Below are 20,874 nucleotides of genomic sequence, written 5' to 3'. Positions count from 1 at the left end.
GATGTTGCTGCTGCTGCTAAGTTGCTTCAGTCGTGTCCGATTCTGTGCGACCCCATAGATGGCAGCCCACCAGGCTCCCCGTCCCTGGGATTCTCCAGGCAAGAATACTGGAGTGGGTTGCCATAGACTCTCAAAAATACAATATTAAAAAAAATTGCAAAAGTTATTTAAAAAAATATGAAGTTTGCTTTAAAAATAGGGTCTTTTTTTGGCAAGGTAATAGTAGATTTTAAAAATGAAAATTAAAGGAGTAATAAAGAACTTTAAATTTTTTTAATTAAAAAAATTAAAAAATGATAATAGTAAAATATATCTAGTAATTTCTCTGGAACTGTTGAGGGCAGTGAGGAGTCAGCTCAGTTTCAGATAGTCCCTTGATCCAGCTTATACTTTTCAAGGTCTATAGGTCTATATACTATAGGTCCCTTCCAATGTAGCCAATGCTAACTACAAGGTTTTAATCTGTTGCACCTGTCACTCCCAAAGCGGTTCCCTCTTTTTGTTTATTTTGGCTTCCTCTGTTTGCAAGTCTCTTTAGTATCTAACTTCCACCCTGACACAAGGGGGCGAAGGTGGTCATTTATTTAGGCTCACTTGTTCAATTGTGCCGTGGGGAGGGAGGAATACTGCCAACAAATATCACTGGCGTGTGTGGGGTGTGCTCTCAGTGTCTGGGCCACACTGGGTTTGCCCCCACTCATGACGTGTGTGCTTTCCCAGTCTACACTGCTCAGGCTCCAGGTTGCTCTGCAGGGGAACTGTCTCAGGTGGGTCCTGGGTTGTGTGCACTTCCCAGGTCTAAGCTGCTCAGGTTCGGGTTCTTGGGTACTCCACAAAGGCACAGACTAGGTTGGGCCTACGTTTTGTGCCCTTCCTGAGCTTCTGAGCAGCTCAGGCGACCAGGTGCTTGGCGAGTGCACACTCCCCAGTGGCCGGTGCGTCTTATCACCTCCCCTGTCCCAGCCACTCGGTTTCCTGGGTGCGCAGCAGAAGTGTCGTCTCAGGTGTGCTGTGTCTCTCCTCTGGGGAGCTGATCTCTGGTTGCAACCCTCCTGGTGGATGTCAACCATCCAGGATCCCAGGAAGACTTGGTTAGCAACTGGGAGCCTGCTTGCAGTTTGGTAGAGGATGCCGTCTCTGGGGCCAACTTTGCTCCTTGCCTTTGGCTCTGGCTGTCACCCGCCTCCCTCCCTGCCTCCAGCGAGGGATGGGCCAGTCCGCTGTCAGCTAGCTCTCCTCTGGTATTCGCTCAGTTCTTTGTTCTGTGAGTGGCCAGGCAGTGGCTTAGGTTAGAGATTTTTACAGGAAAGTTCTTTTTTTCTCTCTCTGGCTATCCCATGCTTTGGGTTGCTATCTCACATTAGCTCCCTCAGATTGCCTTCAGGGCAATTGCTTACCCTAAGCAATGCAGCCCACACTTCCCTGTTCAGCCCTGGCTTGCTGGTGGTGGACACGAGCATTTGGGCTACCTCTCCGCTGGGAGTTGCAGTTAGCTGTGTAATCTGTGGGTTGTTTTTTTTTCCTCCCAGTTATGTTGCCCTCTGAGATTCCAAAACTCCCCACAGACCCACCTGGTGAGAGGGTTTCCTGGTGTTTGGAAACTTCTCTTTTATGACTCCCTCCCTGGGATGGGTCTCCATTTCTAACTCTTTTGTCTCTTTTTTTATCTTTTATATTTTGTCCTACCTCCTTTCTAAGACAATGGGCTGCCTTTCTGGGTGCCTGGTGTCCTCTGCCAGCGTTCAGAAGTTGTTTTGTGGTATTTGCTCAGAGTTCAAATGATCTTTCGATGAATTTGTGGGGGAGAAAGTGGTCTCCCCGTCCTATTCGTCTGCCATCTTAGGACTGCCCCCAATACTGGTTTTCTGAATGTTGACTTTTAAGCCAACTTTTTCACTCTCCTCTTCCACTTTCATCAAGAGGCTCTTTAGTTCTTCTTTGCTTTCTGCTATAAGTGTGGTGTTGTACATAAACTTAATTATCTGCAGCCAACCCAGCATCCACCCCCTCACCCCGCCCCATGGCCCTTCCTAAGGTCTTGTCTTCATTGCAGAGATGCCAGTAAGTACATTTTTCAGGATCCCCTTCCCCTATGGTTTGCTAGTAGAAGACAGGCACTCACATGAGGTTTGCAAAGTAAATGAGAAACCATTAATCTCTGGACACAGTCACAGCCAAATGTGCGGGAAGACAATTTCATAGCAACCTTCTTTAGAGTTGCAGGAACTTCTAGGCAAACTCTTGAGAACTTTGGGTTCAGATCTGCTGGCTTTCTTGACCTTCAGTGGGGGTTTTCTCTGACCTGCTCCCCCACTTCTTCCAATGTTTACATTAAGCCCCTAGCTCCTCTCTCAAGTCCTTCCCATCTGAAATACACTGAGTGACTTCTGTAACCCTAATACAGTTCCCAATTGATCCTAGGATTTACCCAACCTTTTGCTGTAAATTGGCCCTACTGAAACTCAGATGGGTAGCAGCTCTACCCTAATGGATATAGGGCCAGTGCTAGGGGAGGGAATACTATGAAAACTCTTCTCTGCCCTCGGTGTCAGAAACGTCTTTGATTATGAAGCACACAGAGGTAGACTCTGTGGGCCTACCTGGGCCTTTCTTTTCAACTGCAGTTTTCAGATTTGTGAGACACTCTGCTGCTGCTGCTAAGTCACTTCAGTCGTGTCCAACTCTGTGCGACCCCATAGACGGCAGCCCACCAGGCTCCCCCATCCCTGGGATTCTTCAGGCAAGAACACTGGAGTGGGTTGCCATTTGCTTCTCCAATGCATGAAAGTGAAAAGCGAAAGTGAAGTCGCTCAGTCATGTCCGACTCTTAAGTGACCCCATGGACTGCAGCCAACCAGGCTCCTCCATCCATGGGATTTTCCAGGCAAGAGTATTGGAGTGGGCTGCCATTGCCTTCTCCAGTGAGACACTCTATCTCTACACTTAAGGGAGTATTTAGATGTAGGAAGGGCAGAGAAAGACTCACAAGTTGCCAAGAAGCAACCATTCAGATTAATAAAACCTGAAGTGGGACCCAGATATTGTGGATGACTAGGCTGAAGTGGGACCCAGATATTGTGGATGACTAGTCTCCATCTGGTAGACACCACTGGGTTTCCTCACTAGGATGCAAGCTCCATAGGGTGCAAGGGCTTTGGTCACCAGCGTACCCCAACCAACTAGAGTGCTCAGTCAACACTTGTCAAATAAGGAATAAATGGCCCCACAGAACTGAGACGTGACATGCTTGTTACAGTCTGAGATGTCTCACAAGATCCAACAGATGTTACAGATGTCTCATCAATGTTCATGGTTATGTCCCTGGCTCTAAAGACACTGTCCTGTTATCCAATTTAGGAGAAAGAACAATTTTTTTAACAAGCAAAAGCTCTAATCTGTGTCTCCTTACAACTTTCTGCTCTTTCTTCATAATCAGAAAGGTTTGTTGTAGGTTTAGTTATCACATGGGGAACTTTCAAAAATGGCATTACTAGGTTTTATTTAGCCAACTGCTGCCACTGCTGCCAATTCACTTCAGTCATGTCCGACTCTTCGCAACCCCATGGACTGCAGCCTACCAGGCTCCTCCCCGTCCATGGGATTTTCCAGGCAAGAGTACTGGAGTGGGTTGCCATTGCCTTCTCCAATTTAGCCAGTTGAGGAAACCTTAAACAATCCACTATTCTTATTGTGTTGTCATGTAGACAATGCAAACTGTAGATGTAAAACAAGGTTAAAAATGGAAAGGATGGCCTCAGAATTTTTAAATGGAATAAATTTGACATTAGGGAAAAACTGACCACAATTTTTTTTTTTTCAATTCCACTTTAGATTTGGTTTGGTATTGGAGAACCCCGATCACAGTCAACTCTCTCATCCAAAATGTAAGTGTGGGCACCTTTGGTCAGGTGCTGAGGATCTAAGTCAGGAAGACAGGTTCCTTTCTTGCCTTGGAAGCTAATGTCAGCTTTTTGATGTCACAAACACTGGGAGCTGTTGAGAACACAAGACATCTAAGCTAGTTCAATGGGGAAGAGGGAATTTCCAAGTAGAAATGCCTTTTACACTATGAGCTCAGAGTCAGTAGGAGTTACCCAGAGAAACCCTGGGGGAGGGACACACGTTCCAGACTGAAGGCAGATGACCTTGCAAAGTCATGCAAGTGTGGGGGCAGAGAGAAAAAGGACACAGCGGGCCCTCCACTACCAGCCATGCCTTTTTGGTGACGATCCTCAAGGCAGATTTATTTCCTTCCCAGCTTAGTGTCCCTTATGGAAAACTCACAACTTGAAATCTCACCTTCACTTGAGCTATATTAAGTTCCCAATAATTACCATCTCTGTGCTTTATCAATTTGGGTTCAGCCCTTTGCTTAAAAAAAAAAAAAAAGAGCACTTTATCAAAAATCATTGCTGTTCCTTGGGTTCAGGCTGGACTGAGTTGGGGTGGGAGCCAAGATGGTCAGAAAACAAACCACACATATTGCTGCTTCTGGAAGCTTTGTTCTTTAATGAGCCATGGAGTGACCTGTCCATCAAACTGCTCTTGTGTAGCCATACAGTGCATATTTTGAGTGGCACAAACTGCACTTTATACAACTGATGGCCCCAGCCCCACCCCCTGCCAAAAAAAAAAAAAAAAGGAAATCACAAAGTGCCTGTTGATTGCATCAGGAATGTAATCAGTTCTGTGGGTGAGACAAATCATTCTTTGTATAGAATTATTCTGTTAAACAGTAAAATGATAATATATTTCACAGGCTATGTCCTTTTACAATAGATAGTCTTTTATAAATTTACACTCAGTGTATTTATATAAATTACTTTAAATCCATTAATATAATACTTATCTGTAGTCCACACCTTTCCCTTAGTAAATACAGTTACTTGGTTCCAAAGGTGCAACTTTTACATGACCTAAGATGGATGATAAATAGACATTCAGTATGGATGGAAAGGTGATGGACCCCTTGGTGGGGCTTTTTTGACAACAGTTTCAACCAAGAGACCAACAAGACCTAATAGATCCACCTCCATTGTCACTATTTTGCCCTTTACCACCAGATAAAATGTGGGAGCAGTTCCAGAGAAAAGTGGATAACAGCATTTTAAGGGCATAGAAAGATAGAAAAGTGAAAGTGTTAGTCACTCAGTCGTGTCTGACTCTTTGAGACCTCATGGACTGTAGCCTCTGTCCGTAGAATTCTCCAGGCAAGAATACTGGGGTGAGTTGCCATTCCCTTCTCCAGGGCATCTTCCCAACCCAGGGATCGAACCCAGGTTTCCCACACTGCAGGCAGATTCTTTACCATGTGATCCATCTGGGAAGCCCTGAGAAAGACTCCCACAAACACCAAGGAACTTTACTACCAAGGCTAGCATGGTAGTGGGGGACAGTGCCAACTGTCACAGAATTATGGGGAGCTGTCTCACAATTATGGGTAGACAAACATATCTGTCAGCACAGAATGATGTTGTGTGGGTCAACACAGAATGACCAAGAGGGGGTAAAATGAGACAGAGGAGAATGAGGAAAGCCAGCTGGAGTGTTTCTTTTTTAAATTAAAACTCTCTGAGCTTTGAACACGTCCTGAGAATATTTTCTCTCTTGTTCACCAAAGTGCTTGTGAAAGGTACACATTCCTTAGTTACAGTTTAAAAAAGAAAAATGTGGCCCACAGGCACTGAAGTGGGCCTGCAGAACCTTGCTGGAGCTCCTGTTTTCTGCATGTTTCTGGGACCCTCCATCTTTGACAGTGAAAACAACCCTACTGTGATGGAAGACAGAAGTCTCCACTAACTCCCATGAGGAGGGAGGGCTCTTATATCCCACCCCTTGAATTCAGGTCCCTCTGCCTCCACAAAGCTCACATTGGGCTCTTACCGGCTCTGTATTCACAGAAACCCAGAGTGGCAAAATAATTAAAACGGCAGGAAGTACACAGTGCATTACAAAGGGAGCAAGTCACCTTCCTGAATCCTTTCTGTATTTACTTCATTTTGTGTATACACACTTTGACCCTACAATTAAACTTCTCTGCTTCCATTACATTTTCCATGATAAGGGATACGTTGGCTTTAATGGGGAGAATTAAAACTCTAGGCTGTATCTGGGGCTGGGAATGTGTTGTAAGAAGAGAATGCTCTGCATTTTAGAGTATGGGCTCCAAATGAGGGGCTGCCTCTATGCTGCCACATATGGGTTTCTTTTGAGGCATCTGAGATCAAAGAAAATGAGCAAAGGAGAAGCAAATAGAAAACACACATTTGACACATACAGATATTAAATATCTTAATTATAAGTGATTGTAATGCAGCATCAGCTGTGGTAACGTAACATGAGCCACAGAGATGACCAGTTAAGATCAGAGGAGAGGAGAGACAGCACTTGGTTCTGACAGTTGTTAAGTGTTATGGCTTCATCTTTTCAGGCCAACAATGCCCATTATTGCAGAGAACAGCAGCATGCTTCCCTTCAAAGGGAGGGTCCCGCCCTGGCTCTCCATTCTTAGCATTCCATGCAGCTCCCTTTCCCCGCCCCTCCATTCTGACAGCTTGTTAAATGACTAGGAATCCACAAATCTAGCAACCGAAAAACAAATATTTATTTAATGTTATCCAAATTCAGGTTTTAGGTCCCTGAGAAAAAATTATAAAGTCTCTTAACATCCATCACCTGGTTCCTATAAAGTGACCTATATGAGTAGTTTTTTTTATTTTTTTTTTTAACTGCCAAAAACTTATTTTGCAAAACAACAGCAACAAAACAAAAACTCCACAAAGATTTAGAAGGGAGACAATATGCCAAGATGTGTTTCCCAGGCCATTCCTCTAGGCCAAAGAAAACTACTCAACAGGGGTACTCGCTTTTTTTTGTATGGTATTTAACCAATGTCCTGGAACAAGTGGAAAGGAGTACTCAACATCGGCTGAAAACCACCTTCCCAAGAATAATGGGAGAGACTGCGCCTGGCACAGGGACTGGGGCACCCATGCAGACACGACCATGCTGAGGGGCTGGGTTCAGCTCTAGGAGATTATCTGAAATTCAGATTTTTTAAGACCTTATTTACCTTTATTACTCCTCAAGGCAGCATGAACAAAGTGACAGATGTTTGCAGGTTATAAAATCGAACATGTTTAGTTACTAACCATCATCATTCTGGAAATTGACAAACACGCCTTTTCCTGAGGTCATTTCTGAACCCCACCAGGGAGAGGAAAGCCGCCTGCTACCTGGAGCTGCCACTTGGGATCTATCTGTATCTGGCCTCTGGGGCTCAGCAGCAGCCACAGAGGCAGTGGCATGAGGTTCACTGTTGTGTAACAGGAGAGACTCTGCCTTATTAATGAAAGTCCTCAGGTTTCTCTAACTTCATCTCAAAGAAGTATGAAAAGGAAAAATAACCAAAATTCAGGTTACAGATGGTAAAGGCTCTTTTTTAGAACAGTGCATGTGGTAGTTAGACAAGATGCATTTAGTAACTTTAAAAAAGAAACATTTTCACATACTTATCTCAAGAAAGGGTATCATGTTTCATTTCCCATATATTATAAATAGCAAAAACAGACTTCTAATCCCACAGACACTAAGAAGCTTAAAATGCTTTTATAACTCAGGTACATGGAGACACCCAGTGGTAAGAAAAATGGTTTGACTTTTCCCTCAACCCAGGGATGTCTGGCTCTCACCACCACATCCAATGGCCCTTAATCTGTGGGAAGAAACTCTATGGGGAGGAAGGAAGCATAAAGTTAAAAAGAAATATGCACACTATACATATATATATTTACAGTAAACTTCAGTAACTAGAATATTAACAAAAATAGCTTCAAGTAGTCCTTGATTCTTTTTAAATCTATTTAATACTGATGGTCTGAGGAAAAAAAGATAAAAGCTAGATGGGTCATATTAAAAACTTATCTTTTTTTCTTTTTTGGCAGCTTTCTGTAATGTTTATTCATGCAGTGCTATGTGTGAATGCTTGGGGAGAAGTGATTAAGTGGTCACATCATTTGTGTGAGCTCGTGGTGGAAATCCACCAGCAGATAAACAGGTTCATATATGGTCTTCAGTTTAATCTATACAAAGAGAAAGGCCTGGATAAATTAGAATGAAACCCTCATGTTTAGGGATCACCATGTCTCTGGGACATTTAAAAAGTATTAGAGGAACCTGATTCTAGGATCAGGGGATATAAGAACAGTATGGCTATTGAAACTTCGGCCCATGCAATACATTTGGCAGGAACTAACCAGGGGTTAAACCAGCACTGATTATTATGACATCAAACATCGTTGAAAAACAAAACAGGTCTTCTCTTCTTTGTTGGATCACCACAGAGGTCTCAAACATGCTCTGATGGCTTGATGGAGACAACTGCTTTTTTTTTTTTCACTTTCCCCAGAATATAACAAGGAGTGTTTCTCAAAAATCTTAAAATAGAGGGCTTAGGCTTTTTGCTTACAAATCCTTGGAAGAAAATTATATTCTATACCAGCTCCTAACTATCTCAAAATAAACCCAAAGGATTTTGCTGTCATGGTTAAGAAAGGTTTATACGTTTTCTTCAAATGTTAGAAATCAGTGGGTCCCTCTAGCCCACAATGTCTCCCCAGTTCCACACTCACCTCTGGGAAGGGAAAAAGGGAAGGAGGAGAGGCAACTACAAAGACCTCCACAACTGACCCAAATCCCAAGGCGCTGGGCGCTCTGTTCAGTGAAATCTCTAGCTGGATACAGCAGCCAAGGCACAGCTGGTACCATCCCTGGCAGGCTTCAGAGAAGACTTTCCACTTCGGCAGGGGGCCCACCCAGGACTCAGCCCACAAGGTCTTGGTTGTATGCTCGGGCAAGAGGCAGGACCACAGGCAGGACGGATGCTGTGGACCAGGTGATGAAGCCCCAAGATGAGATGTGTTTACCACTCTGTAGCCATAAGGGACACACATCTGCCAGTTCAGACCATAAACTCATTATTCCCAAAGAGAGCTAGCTGTTGGGCCGAGCTGCAGTCTGGGTCCACAGTTTTCCTGCGGCCAGACACAACTATCCCCTCTGGGGTCTCTTTGGTTTTCTGAGGTGAGTTTTTCACATTCTTTAATTTTTGTTTGCCCTTTTCAGGGTTGAAGGTTCCTCTGCTGATGAACTGAGGCTTGTCTTCCAGGGATTTGGTCTGGCCTGATGGCCCTTCCATCCCGAGGGCCTCACCAGCTGAGGAAGCTCGGTAGAAGGGAGATTTGGAATAAATCTGAAATCGTCTTCTGGTCCCATGAGAAGATGCAGTGCCAGATGAACATAAAGAAGAGACTGAAGAGTCCACTGAATCCAGTGAGTCTTGCTGCTTTTTGAGCTGCTTCCGCAACTTGCTCGAAGGTTCAGACTTGCCAGCTGCCTTCGTAGAGATAAGGGCTAAGCTTCTCTCTAATGCAAGAAAGAGACCAAAGCTGTAAATGACAGTTCTCTCTGAAGCAAATCATTGTGTGATGAAGAGGTGTCACTGCTTACATGTGAAAGTGGGTGGGCTAAGATCTGGAGGGTCCAGGGTGACCTGCTTTGGGCACAGTCACAACTCAAGAAGACCTAACCACCCATCTCTACACCATCCATATAGTTTCAGAATTAACCCTGAGGAAGCTGGAGTGGGACCATGCCATTAGAAGAGGTCTACAACCATCCCCATCATTTAAAACACTGCCAGAATATGTAGTAAATACCACATCTCGCGGAGACATGGCAGGCAGTTAAAGACTTCCTTGGGTCCAGTCCCATCTCATAGCAGGGCACAGCTCCCACTACCTACCCTTAGAAAATGGGTCATGAGTCAGTAAGACAACATGAGCTATGACTGCTGGCTTTCCTCTGTGGTAAATACAAGGAAACATTACATTACAAAAGAACTATGTTACACTGAAGGCTTGGTCTGATGAACAATTTATACAGAAGTTTCAGGAGGACTGGTATATTTCAGCTCCTTAGGACTTTGTCATCTTTTCAGGTAAGGTCAAAGGCCTTCTTCAAAGAGACTGTCTTTGCTTGGGAATCCTTATTCCTCCTCTGCAAAACAAATCTGGAGTCTTTGGTCTAACATGTTCATTTACCTGATTTCTCAGAGATGGCACCTTCAGACTCAATATTCAAATTTTCTGAGCTATCAGCAGTCCCTATGGAGGCCTCAGACTCAAGGGTTTCATCATCAGAGGCACGTGGTTCCAGGACAAGCATCTCAAATGTTAGTTCTTCCCTGTAAGATACAATCAAGAAATCATTAACATTTGATAAGAAATGGAAGGAAGTCAACAGGAAAGCAGACCTTCTGTAAATGTCAGGAATTTAGGTAGCAAAAACAGTCCCATTTCTTACTGTTCCCTTCCAGGGTGGTGATAAGGGACCTGTATACCTGATGGGAAGAGCCAACTCATTGGAAAAGACCCTGATGCTGGGAAAGATTGAAGGCAGAAAGAGAAGGGGATGACAGAGGATGGGATGGTTGGATGGCACATTTGGCCCAAGGGCCCAATGGACATATGTTTGAGCAAACTAAGGGAGATAGTGAAGGATAGGGAAGCCTGGCTTGCTGCAGTCCATGGGGTCGCAAAGAGCTGAACATGACTTAGCAACTGAACAACAAGTCACAGTCACAGTGAAGGTTAAAGACAGCAAAGGCTGGGACCTATAATGGGGCTAAGGGTGAGGCAGAGGACGATGCTAAACCTGTAAGATCCTTTGATAAAATGAACTCTGGGCTGCTAATCAGGAGATTGGGATTCTAAACTCACTCTAAACTCATTCATAATACATCAGGAAAGTACTTTCCTCTTTATGGACCTTAACTTTCTTATCCACAAAAACAAAGAGACTAAACTAGATGGTCTCTAGGATTCCTTCCAGCTCTTAAACTATTTTCTACAAAATTTTATTAGCTGCTACACTCTATATCCTCTACCTTCTTTGGCCAAGGAGAGACCTCTAGATCTCCTAAATGAAATAAAAAAGACTGATCTCTTCTGTCCTTTTAAACCTTTGCCATCTCCACTTAAGACTACTATTCTCTATTCCTTCTTATCAATCACTCACCTCCTCTCAGCCATGCCTCCTCATTCTCTGAAGTCTTTGGTACCTGGCTCCTAATCTTACTTTCTCACTACTGCCTGACACCACTCTGATTCATTTTAATCAATATCTTTGTTAAAAGCTCATGTCAATACCCTAACACCAAAGTTCCTTTACATCTGCAATTCCTAATAACCTTTCTCTACTCTATGTAGGCAATTTTCCCCAGTGGGCAGACCCTGGAGTTTGTTGATCCACTCCTCCACTCTGTCCACTGCCTCCTTACCCTTCCAAGTGTAACTCCATTTTCATCAATTCTCCTCCTTTTCAGAACCCTCTTAGCTTCTCTTCCACTCTGCTGCTGCTGCTGCTACTAAGTCGCTTCAGTCGTGTCCGACTCTGTGCGACCCCATGGACGGCAGCCCATTAGGCTCCCCCGTCCCTGGGATTCTCCGGGCAAGAACACTGGAGTGGGTTGCCATTTCCTTCTCCAATGCAGGAAAGTGAAAAGGGAAAGTGAAGTCGCTCAGACGTATCCGACTCTTAGCGACCCCATGGACCACAGCCTACCAGGGTCCTCCATCCATGGGATTTTCCAGGCAAGAGTACTGGAGTGCGGTGCCATTGCCTTCTCCACAGCTTTAAACTGTTCATCCTTTAATACCTCCGATACCTGGCTTGAGATTCATGGACAATCTTTGTAAGGATAGTCTCGCCAACAACTCACTGCTGCAATGACAGCTGTCATAAGCAATGCACAGTCACATCTCTGAGACTATGTTCATACATTTTCCTTTCTCTGGGACTTTCACCTTCCTGGCAAATTCCTATTCATCCTTCAATACTTCCAATGCCATTTTCATCAAAGCTGAATTAGCCCCTCTTTTCAGATCATTTTTGTATCAAATAGCTAGCTGCTCATCAAAGTAGATCATTTTTACCTTATCATGTTCAGCACAGTTGAGCCCTAGCTGCTTTTTCAGCTTGTCCAAATTCTAGAAGCAATCCTGACAAGCAAAAAAGTACTTCAAAAGACTCATAATCTCTCATGAATCAAGCTCTCAGACCTGGGATCCTGGAACTCACAAACAAAAATCCCTTAAAACTTGAGTCATCACTGACAACCAGTACACAGTACCTTCAGAGAGAACCACAGGATGTTCACATTATACCCAAGAAGTACCGTTACCATCCTTGCTCCAGGGATGGCAGAGGTTATTTGTCTCTCTCCCAAATTGCAACCAATTTCCTTACTCGGTGTCCCAGCACCTCCAAGAGTTGCTGCCTTACCCTGACCATCCAGTTGCTGACCCCATGGTTATACTGATCTTCAGATAATAATGTTCCTTTATGGAGTTCTGAATCATCTTAGCCTGGGAATCTTTATTCCTCCTTTAAAAGAAAAATTTGTCACCAAGACTGGTGACCTGTTAGGAATCTGGGCTAAGACTGACCCACCCTGTCCAGTCAGCCTTTTGAGAATCTCCACTATAGCAGCTTCAGATCTCCTAGCTCACGAGCATCCTTCCCTGAGGTGACAACTGTCATACTGCTACCTGAGTACAGACAGCATGTCCTTGTCATCTCCACATCCCCTGTACCCTGATGTAGAGTCTGACTCACAACAAGGAGGAATAAACAGAGGACAGGAGGAAGGAAATGGAAACAGGTAACGGTTGCTCGCTTTCCTTCCGGCGACTCACTTCTCTTTCTGCAGATTCTCAATCTGCTCGGTCAGGACTCTCTCCTCCTGCTGCATAGCTGCCTGCTGCTGCTCTGTGATGTCAGTCTCCAGGGCCGCCTCACTAGTCAAGGTCTCTTCTGTGACATCAGACATGGAAGGCAACCGAACCACAGCTGGAGAGGATGGACATGGATAGTTTCCTCGACGAAGACGCCCCTTGCCCTGCAAAGAAAAATACATGTTAAAGGTAAATGGAGTGACTCCATCAGTTTTACTTGGCCCAGTTAGGATAACAAGTGTAATATTTCCATCACACCTGGTGAATGGTGGGGATAAGTGGAAACATTCTATGAGATCTAAAATATTTAATGAGATACCATATCCATCAAACACATTTAGGCTAAGTATTTCTTGCCAGAGCACTGGAAAATGGGTATGTAGGTGGGTGGGAGCGTAAGAACACACCGTGTACTGGGATGAGATTCTCTTTTTTGACTAAGGTATAGTTGTTTTACAATGTTGTATTAGTTTTTTCTGCTGTACAATGAAGTGAATCAGCTATATGTATACATATATTCCCCTTCCTCTTGAACCTCCCTCCCTCCTCTGCTCTTCTACCCCTCTAAGTTATCACAGAGCTCCAAAGTAAGCTCCCTGTGCTATAAAGCAACTTCCCCACTAGCTATTTTACACATGGTGGTATATATGTATCAATCCTAATCTTTATAATGATATGAGATTCTTCTATTAATTTAAGCTATCTCCTGCAAAACTAAATATCCTGCAAATTAAATATCCACACATGGCTATTTAAATTTTAATTAATTAAAAGTTAAATGGGATGTGGGGGAGGGATAAATTGGGAGATTGGAATTGACATATGTGTATATGGCATGTGTGCATACTACTATATATAAAACAGATAACTAATAATGACCTACTGTACAGCACAGGGAACTCTACTCAATACTCTGTGATGGCCTATATGGGGAAAAAAAAATCTTTAAAAAGAGTGGATATATGTATAACTGATTCACTTTAACTGTACACCTAAAACTAACACAACATTGTAAATCAAGTATACTCCATAAAACTTTTTTTAATTAAATAGAAGTAAAAATTTAGCTCTGCAATCACCCGAGCCAGATTTCAAAAGTTCAACAGCCACAGGTGGTTAGTGACTACCACAAGGAAAAGTGCAGAAATAGAGCATCCCTATCATCAAACAAAGTTCTGAGGGACAACACTGCTCTACAGGAAGACTATACAAAACAGGTCCTAAAACTCAAGTTTTATTTTTTTTTTAATATCATTTATATATTATAGGGTGTTAGTGAGAGATATTCTCTAAGAACAACTCAAGAAACTTCCTTCTTGAGATCAGAGGGGGAATAATCTCATTGTTTTAGTTGGTTATTTTGTATGTAACTTTAGCCTCTGATAATGACAATTAAACCTCCTGCTAAGAACAACTGGACCAAACATAAAAACCTAACAGATTCTTGAAGGCACTACAGAGTTAACAAGGCAGACCAAAGAGAGGTTGGCCCAGTATTCAGAGCTACTTTACATTTAAGAAGAGGCAGATGAGAGTCTGAACAGAGCTTCTGACAGACTACAGCAGGAGTCAGCAAAACATGGCCCTTGGGCCAAATGTGTCCTAATGTCAGATTTTGTAAACAAAGCTTTACTGAAATACTTTTCTGCTATTAATTCATGCATTGTCTATGGCTCTTCTGCAGAATAACTGTAGCACTGATAGTTGCAACAGCTTCCATGTTCCACAAAGCCTCAAGTATTTAGGCTATGGTCCTTTATAGAAAATTTGCCAAGCCCTGGTAAGAATAATAGTCCAGACCTAGGCAAGGGTGTGAGCTGTAGTCGGGTATTGAGTGTGGACTCCATGCATGCCTGATGCTGAGACCCCTAAGGTTTGTAAACTGAAATTATTATAGTCATTGCAGATACTGCAGGCTAGCTTCAAGTTGTCTGAATGGTTCAAAAAAACCTGTAATCCCTAAAACTGGATTCACGTAATCTCAGATTACTAGTGTCCTAGAACCTGGCAGAAAACAATGAAAACACTGGAGGAAAGTAATACCATCTTAGGTTTCAAAATATTTTTACAAATAATTTTTAAAAATACTTTGCTCACATACAATAAAAGGTAACTAAGCACAAAAAGAGACAAGACAATGTAAATGGAAACCAGTAAAAACAACAGAAACCCTCAATGACACCAGATATTGTGACTTTCAGAACAGACTTAAAGTAACCACACTGAAAGACATGGAAAGACATAGTTTAACTAGTGGACTGGAACAGGTCAGAAGAAAATATAAAGAATCAAGCAGAGAAAACAAAACACATTTTTTTCTACAAAAATTCAATAAAGAAGATAAAGACACAATAAAAAGATCTACCATATGCAAAAAGACTACTAGGAGAAAAGAGAGATCCTATAGGAGAAATACCAAAGAAATAATAGCAGAACATCTTTCAAAACCAATTAAAGATATCACCCTACTGACTGCAGAAAATCTTCAACCTCTAGGAAAGATAAACATTGGGTTGGCCAAAAAGTTCATTTGGGTCCTTCCATCTGATGTTATAGGAAAAGCCCGAGTGAACTTTTTGGCCAGTCCAATAAAAAGAAGTCCATACCATACCTAGAGACAGCTGCTAAAAATTAAAGGCAAGAGAAAATCTAAAAAGAAGTCAGAAAAAAAAAATGTGTCTGCAACAAAGAAGCAACTATTTGACTCAAGGCTTACTTTTCAACAGAAACAATGGAAGTCAGAAAGCAACAAATAGTATTTCGAAAAGAGGAAAGGAAAAAGTAACTGCCTGTCTAGACTTCTATACACTGCAAAAGCAGCCTTCAAGAATGAAGTTTAAATAAAGACATTTTCAGATAGGAAATCTGCCACCAGCAGATCTGCACTGAAAGAAGGGCAGACAGAAAATGACCTGAAGAGAAAAGTCAAGGAGAAAGAAATGAAGAGCAGTGAGAGCAGTAACGATGTAAGGCTAGATGAATTTTCATAAAACATAAGGATAATGTATTGCATTTAAAATACAGGTAGTTTAAAATATCTGCATAACAACAACAGCAATATATCATACAATAGCTAAAGCATATTAAAGACCTTGCCCCATCTAGGAAAAAAATAAAAGCACCAACTGACTTTGATAAATCACAGATGTCTGTTGTAATCTTTAGGTTGAAAACTAAAAGAAGAGTAAAAAAGTATAAAACTTTAAGGAAACAATTGAATACAATATGTAGTCAAAAGAAAAAGGAAAAAAAGAACAAAAACAGTCAAGAAAGAAACAAAACATATATCAGATAGGAAAAATTGAAAGCACAAAATAAAACAGTATATTTAAATCCAAATATATCAGTGATTACATTAAATTAAGTAGATTAAATGCTTTAGTTAAAACCTGAAGATTATCAGACTGTATTTTAAAAAAAGAAAATTCAACTATAGTAAGTTTACAAGGCATGGATATAAAATATTCAAAATTCAGGAAGGCTGAAAGCAAAAACGCAGGAGTAAAAGACATACCACGTCAGCACAGAGAAAACAAGTCTATACACACAAATCAGTAAAGTAACAGACCTAAACAACTTAATAAGCACAAGTTATCTAATAGACATACAGAATTCATGACCTAACAACTACAGGATATTTTAAAGCACACACAGCAAAGACAATAATAAATTTCCCAGGATTGAAACAGTTTATCTGACCTTTAAAGTAATTTAAAGTAAGTTTTCTGATAGTACAATTACAAAGAGAAAACAAAAAATCCCTATGTATGCAGAATTTAAGAAACAGATATCTATGCATCAAGAAGATGTGATACATATATGAAATAATAGAATTTGCAGCAAGATGGATGGACCTAGAGACTATCATACTAAATGAAATAAGTCAGAAACAGAAAAACAAATGTCATATGACATCACTTATATGTGGAATCTAAAATATGACATAAATGAACTTATCTACGAAACAGAAACCAGACACACAGCACAGACTTGTGGTTGCCAAGGGGGAGAGTGAGGGAGAGATGGATTAGGAGTTTGGGATTAGCAGATACAATTATATATAGAATGGATAAATAACAAAGCCCTACTGTATAGCTCAGGGAACTATATTCAGTATTCTGTGATAATACCACAATGGAAAAGAATATGAGAATGATATATGTGTATAAGTGAGTCATTCTGCCGTATGGCAGAAATTAACACAACACTGTAAATCAACTATACTTGAATAAAATTTTAAAAAAGGAAAGGAAATAGACTTCTAAACTACCCATAGCCAAAAAAGAAATCACAACAAGAATTTAAAAAGTCTTTGAACTAAACAACAATATAAAAATCTGTGGGATACAGTTTAACCCTGTTGATCTTAAAATTATAAGCTTTTCTATACATTAGAAAAAAAAGGTTAAAAATTAAAAAGGTAACTACTTTAGAAAACTTTAGAAAAAAGGTACCTATTTTAGAAAACTGGGGAAAGAAGAACAAAATAAACCCAAGGAGAAAAAAAGGAAATAAAGAGTAAATAGACAATAGAAAAAAGAGGACCAAAGGCAAACGCAGCTCTTTGAAACAACTAATAAAGAATTTTAAATGCTGGCAAAATTGATAAGAAAGAAAGAAATCACAAATAACCAAAAGCAGGAATGAAAAGGGGGGCATTATCCAAATCTAGCAGACATGAAAAAGATAATAGGCTACTATGAACAACTCTATGTTAATAAATCTGAAATTTTATACAAAGTGGAGAAATTTCTACAAAAGTCCAAATAACTAATACTGTCAAGGAAATAAAAAAGTTTGATTAATTTAATAAACTTAATCTATAAATAAAATCTTTATAGAGAGAAAACTGGAAGCTTAGATGATTTCACCAGTAAACAAGAAGAAATAAAACACAAATTCTTCCACAGAATTAAAAATAAGGACTACTCTCCTTCTTGCCACAACTAGAGAAAGAAAAGCCACACAGCAATGAAGACCCAGCACATCCATAAATAAACAAAAATTATAAAAAAGGACTACTCTCCAACTCATTTTTAGAGGCCAGCATAAACTAGATATTAATACATAGGACATTAAAAGGAAAGTCTGTTAAGGGACAATTTTACTCAAACACAGGTGCAAAAATTCTAAACATACTACAAATCAATCTAATAAAAATCCCAAGACAATTTTTGTGAAGCTGATTCTATAATTTATATGGCAATATATACAGAGCCACTACTGAAGAAGGCAGAGTGACTTGTTCTAGCAGGTATTTTTGGAAAGCTATACTAATTGAAATAGTGGTGTTGATACAAAGATAGTCAAAATAGACTAGAAAGAGATCCATGAATATAAAGACCACTCCCTACATTATATCACATACAAAAATATTTTCAGGTGGATTATACACTTAAATGTGAAAGGCAAAACAATAAAGCTTGTACATGATAATAATAAAGATTATCTTCATAACTTAAGATTGTAAAAAAAGTTCTTAAACATGACCCTAAAAGTACTAATCTAAAGAAAAAAATTGGTAAGTTAGGCTACATTAAAATTAAGAACATCCTGTTCAATGAAAGACACTTTTAATAGTGGAAGAAGAAATTATGCAATGGAAGTAATCAATAAAGGGCTTATATCCAGAATCCATTAAGAACTCTTTCAAATCAGAAGAAGGCAGACAACCCCATCAGAAAAATGAACAAGAGTTGTGAACAGGTCCTCCATCAAAGAAGATGTCCAAACTGCCAACATACTTATGGAAAAAGTGCTTAAGCACATAAGAGTCACAACACAGAAATTTAAAATGAAACCCTAATGATACAAAATCACTGCAGATGGTGATTGCAGCAATGAAATTAAAAGACGCTTATTCCTTGGAAGGAAAGTTATGACCAATCTAGACAGCATATTGAAAAGCAGAGACATTACTTTGCCAACAAAGGTCTGTCTAGTCAAGGCTATGGTTTTGCCAGTCATCATGTATGAATGTGAGAGGGACTATAAAGAAAGCTGAGCCCCAGAGAACTGATGCTTTTGAACTGTGGTGTTGGAGAAGACTCTTGAGAGTCCCTTGGACTGCAAGGAGATCCAACCAGTCAATCCTAAAGATCAGTCCTGGGTGTTCATTGGAAGGACTGATGTTGAAGCTGAAATTCCAATACTTTGGCCACCTGATGTGAAGAGCTGACTCATTGGAAAAGACCCTGATGCTGGGAAAGATTGAGGTCAGGAGGAAAAGGGGACGACCGAGGATGAGATGGTTGGATGGCATCATCAACTCGATGGACATGGGTTTGGGTGGACTCCGTGAGCTGGTGATGGACAGGGAGGCCTGGTGTGCTGCAGTTCATAGGGTCACAAAGAGTTGGACACTACTGAGTGACTGAACTGAACTGAACTAACGATACATCCATTAAAATGGCTAAAATTAAAGAATCTGGCAATATAAGAGCTGGGAAGGTAGTGAAGCAATTGGGAACTCTCATACATTGCTAGTACAATACAACTATTTTGGAAAAAAGTTTGGCATTATGGACTCAGGATGAAAAAAAAAAAAAAATATATATATATATATATATATCCTGTGACCCAGTAATTGCACTCCTGTATAACCCCCACAAAAATACATCCATGTCACCATCAAAATTATATGTATCAGAATGTTCATAGAAGCATTATTCATAATTCCCCCAAACACAAGCCAAATGTCCATCAACACTAGAATGGATTAACTGGTATACGCATACACTAAAATACTATTACAGTAACAAGTATGTGCTATAATGAAACACAATAATATGGACAAGTCTTACACATATAAGGTTAAGTGAAATAAATCAGATATAAAATACCTATTATATGAGTCCATTTATATAAAGCTCAAAAACAGAACTATAGTGCTCAGGGATACACACTTTAGTGGGAAAACAACAAAGAAACAAGAGTAAGTGATTACACATAATACTCAGATTATTGCTTACTTTGTGGGGAGAGAAAGGATTGTGATTGGAAAGAGAAAGATAAGAGCTTCTGGGGGTTCTGTATCTTGACCTAAGGGTGGTACATGGATGCTCATAATTCATTAAGACATGTATATATATCTCCATGCTTTTTTATATGTGTCATATTTCTCAATAAAGCCAGTTCCTCTTCAAAGCTAGTTATTTATGCAAAATAGTACTATCTTTTGAGAAGATCTGTCTCAGAAACAGAAACTCTTTTGAGAAGATCTGTCTCAGAAACAGAAACTGCCGAGCTAGCCCAAATGACAAGGTGAAAGTGGAGGGTAGTTCTAAAGACATTCAGGCTCATTCTTCCAAACGTATGCCCACTAAAACATGCAACAGGATGAAAATCAGGAGGATGACAAGATTGCTATTCCACTTTTAGTTCTGGGATCAAGAAGTGAGGAATATGTTATGAAAGCCCTCAAAACAAAGAATCAAATTTCATCACATGTATGGAAACACAAAAAAACCTCAAACAGACAAAGCAATCTTGAAAAAGAAAAATGGAACTGGAGGAATCAACCTTCCTGACTTCAAACTATACTACAAAGCTACAGTCATCAAGACAGTGTGGTACTGGCACAAAGACAGAAATATAGATCAACAGAACAAAACAGAAAACCCAGAGATAAATCCACAAACCTATGGACACCTTATCTTTGACAAAGGTGACAAAAATATACAATGGAGAAAAGACAATCTCTTTAACAAGTGGTAATAGGAAAACTGGTCAACCACCTGTAAAAGAATGAACCCAGAATACTGTCTATCACCATACACAAAAATAAACTCCAAATGGATTAAAGATCTAAATATAAGACCAGAAACTATAAAACTCTTAGAAGAAAACATAGGCAGAACACTCTTTGACATAAATCACAGCAAGATCCTCTATGATCCACCTCCCAGAGTAATGGAAATAAAAACAAAAATAAACAAATGGGACCTAATTAAACTTGAAAGTTTTTGTGCAATGAAGGAAACTATGATCAAGGTAAAAAAAAGGCAGCCTTCAGAATGGGAGAAAATAATAGCAAATGAAACAACTGATAAAGAATTAATCTCCAAAATATACAAGCAGC

At 40.5% G+C, this 20,874-nt stretch overlaps 1 protein-coding gene across 6 annotated transcripts in view; it reads right to left on the bottom strand.

Annotated features, from left to right (window-relative positions):
- Positions 1 to 4,486: 4,486 nt before the first annotated feature.
- LOC120853514 (unconventional myosin-IXa) overlaps positions 4,487 to 20,874 on the bottom strand; it is a 181,066-nt gene continuing 164,678 nt past the window's right edge. For all 6 annotated transcript variants that reach the window (XM_040227410.1, XM_040227412.1, XM_040227411.1 and 3 more), the window contains 3 exons: positions 12,756 to 12,958; positions 10,101 to 10,243; positions 4,487 to 9,423 (listed from right to left, as the gene is read on the bottom strand). In XM_040227410.1, the coding sequence (XP_040083344.1) occupies positions 8,960 to 9,423; positions 10,101 to 10,243; positions 12,756 to 12,958 (810 nt within the window). In that variant the 3' untranslated portion in view covers positions 4,487 to 8,959. The remainder of the gene's footprint in view (positions 9,424 to 10,100; positions 10,244 to 12,755; positions 12,959 to 20,874) is intronic.

This window comes from Oryx dammah, unplaced genomic scaffold (assembly GCF_014754425.2).
Source record: "Oryx dammah isolate SB20612 unplaced genomic scaffold, SCBI_Odam_1.1 HiC_scaffold_26, whole genome shotgun sequence".
Classification (NCBI taxonomy): domain Eukaryota; kingdom Metazoa; phylum Chordata; class Mammalia; order Artiodactyla; family Bovidae; genus Oryx; species Oryx dammah.
The sequence above is the reverse complement of the archived record's forward strand: the minus strand, read 5'-3'. Positions and strand labels throughout refer to the sequence as shown.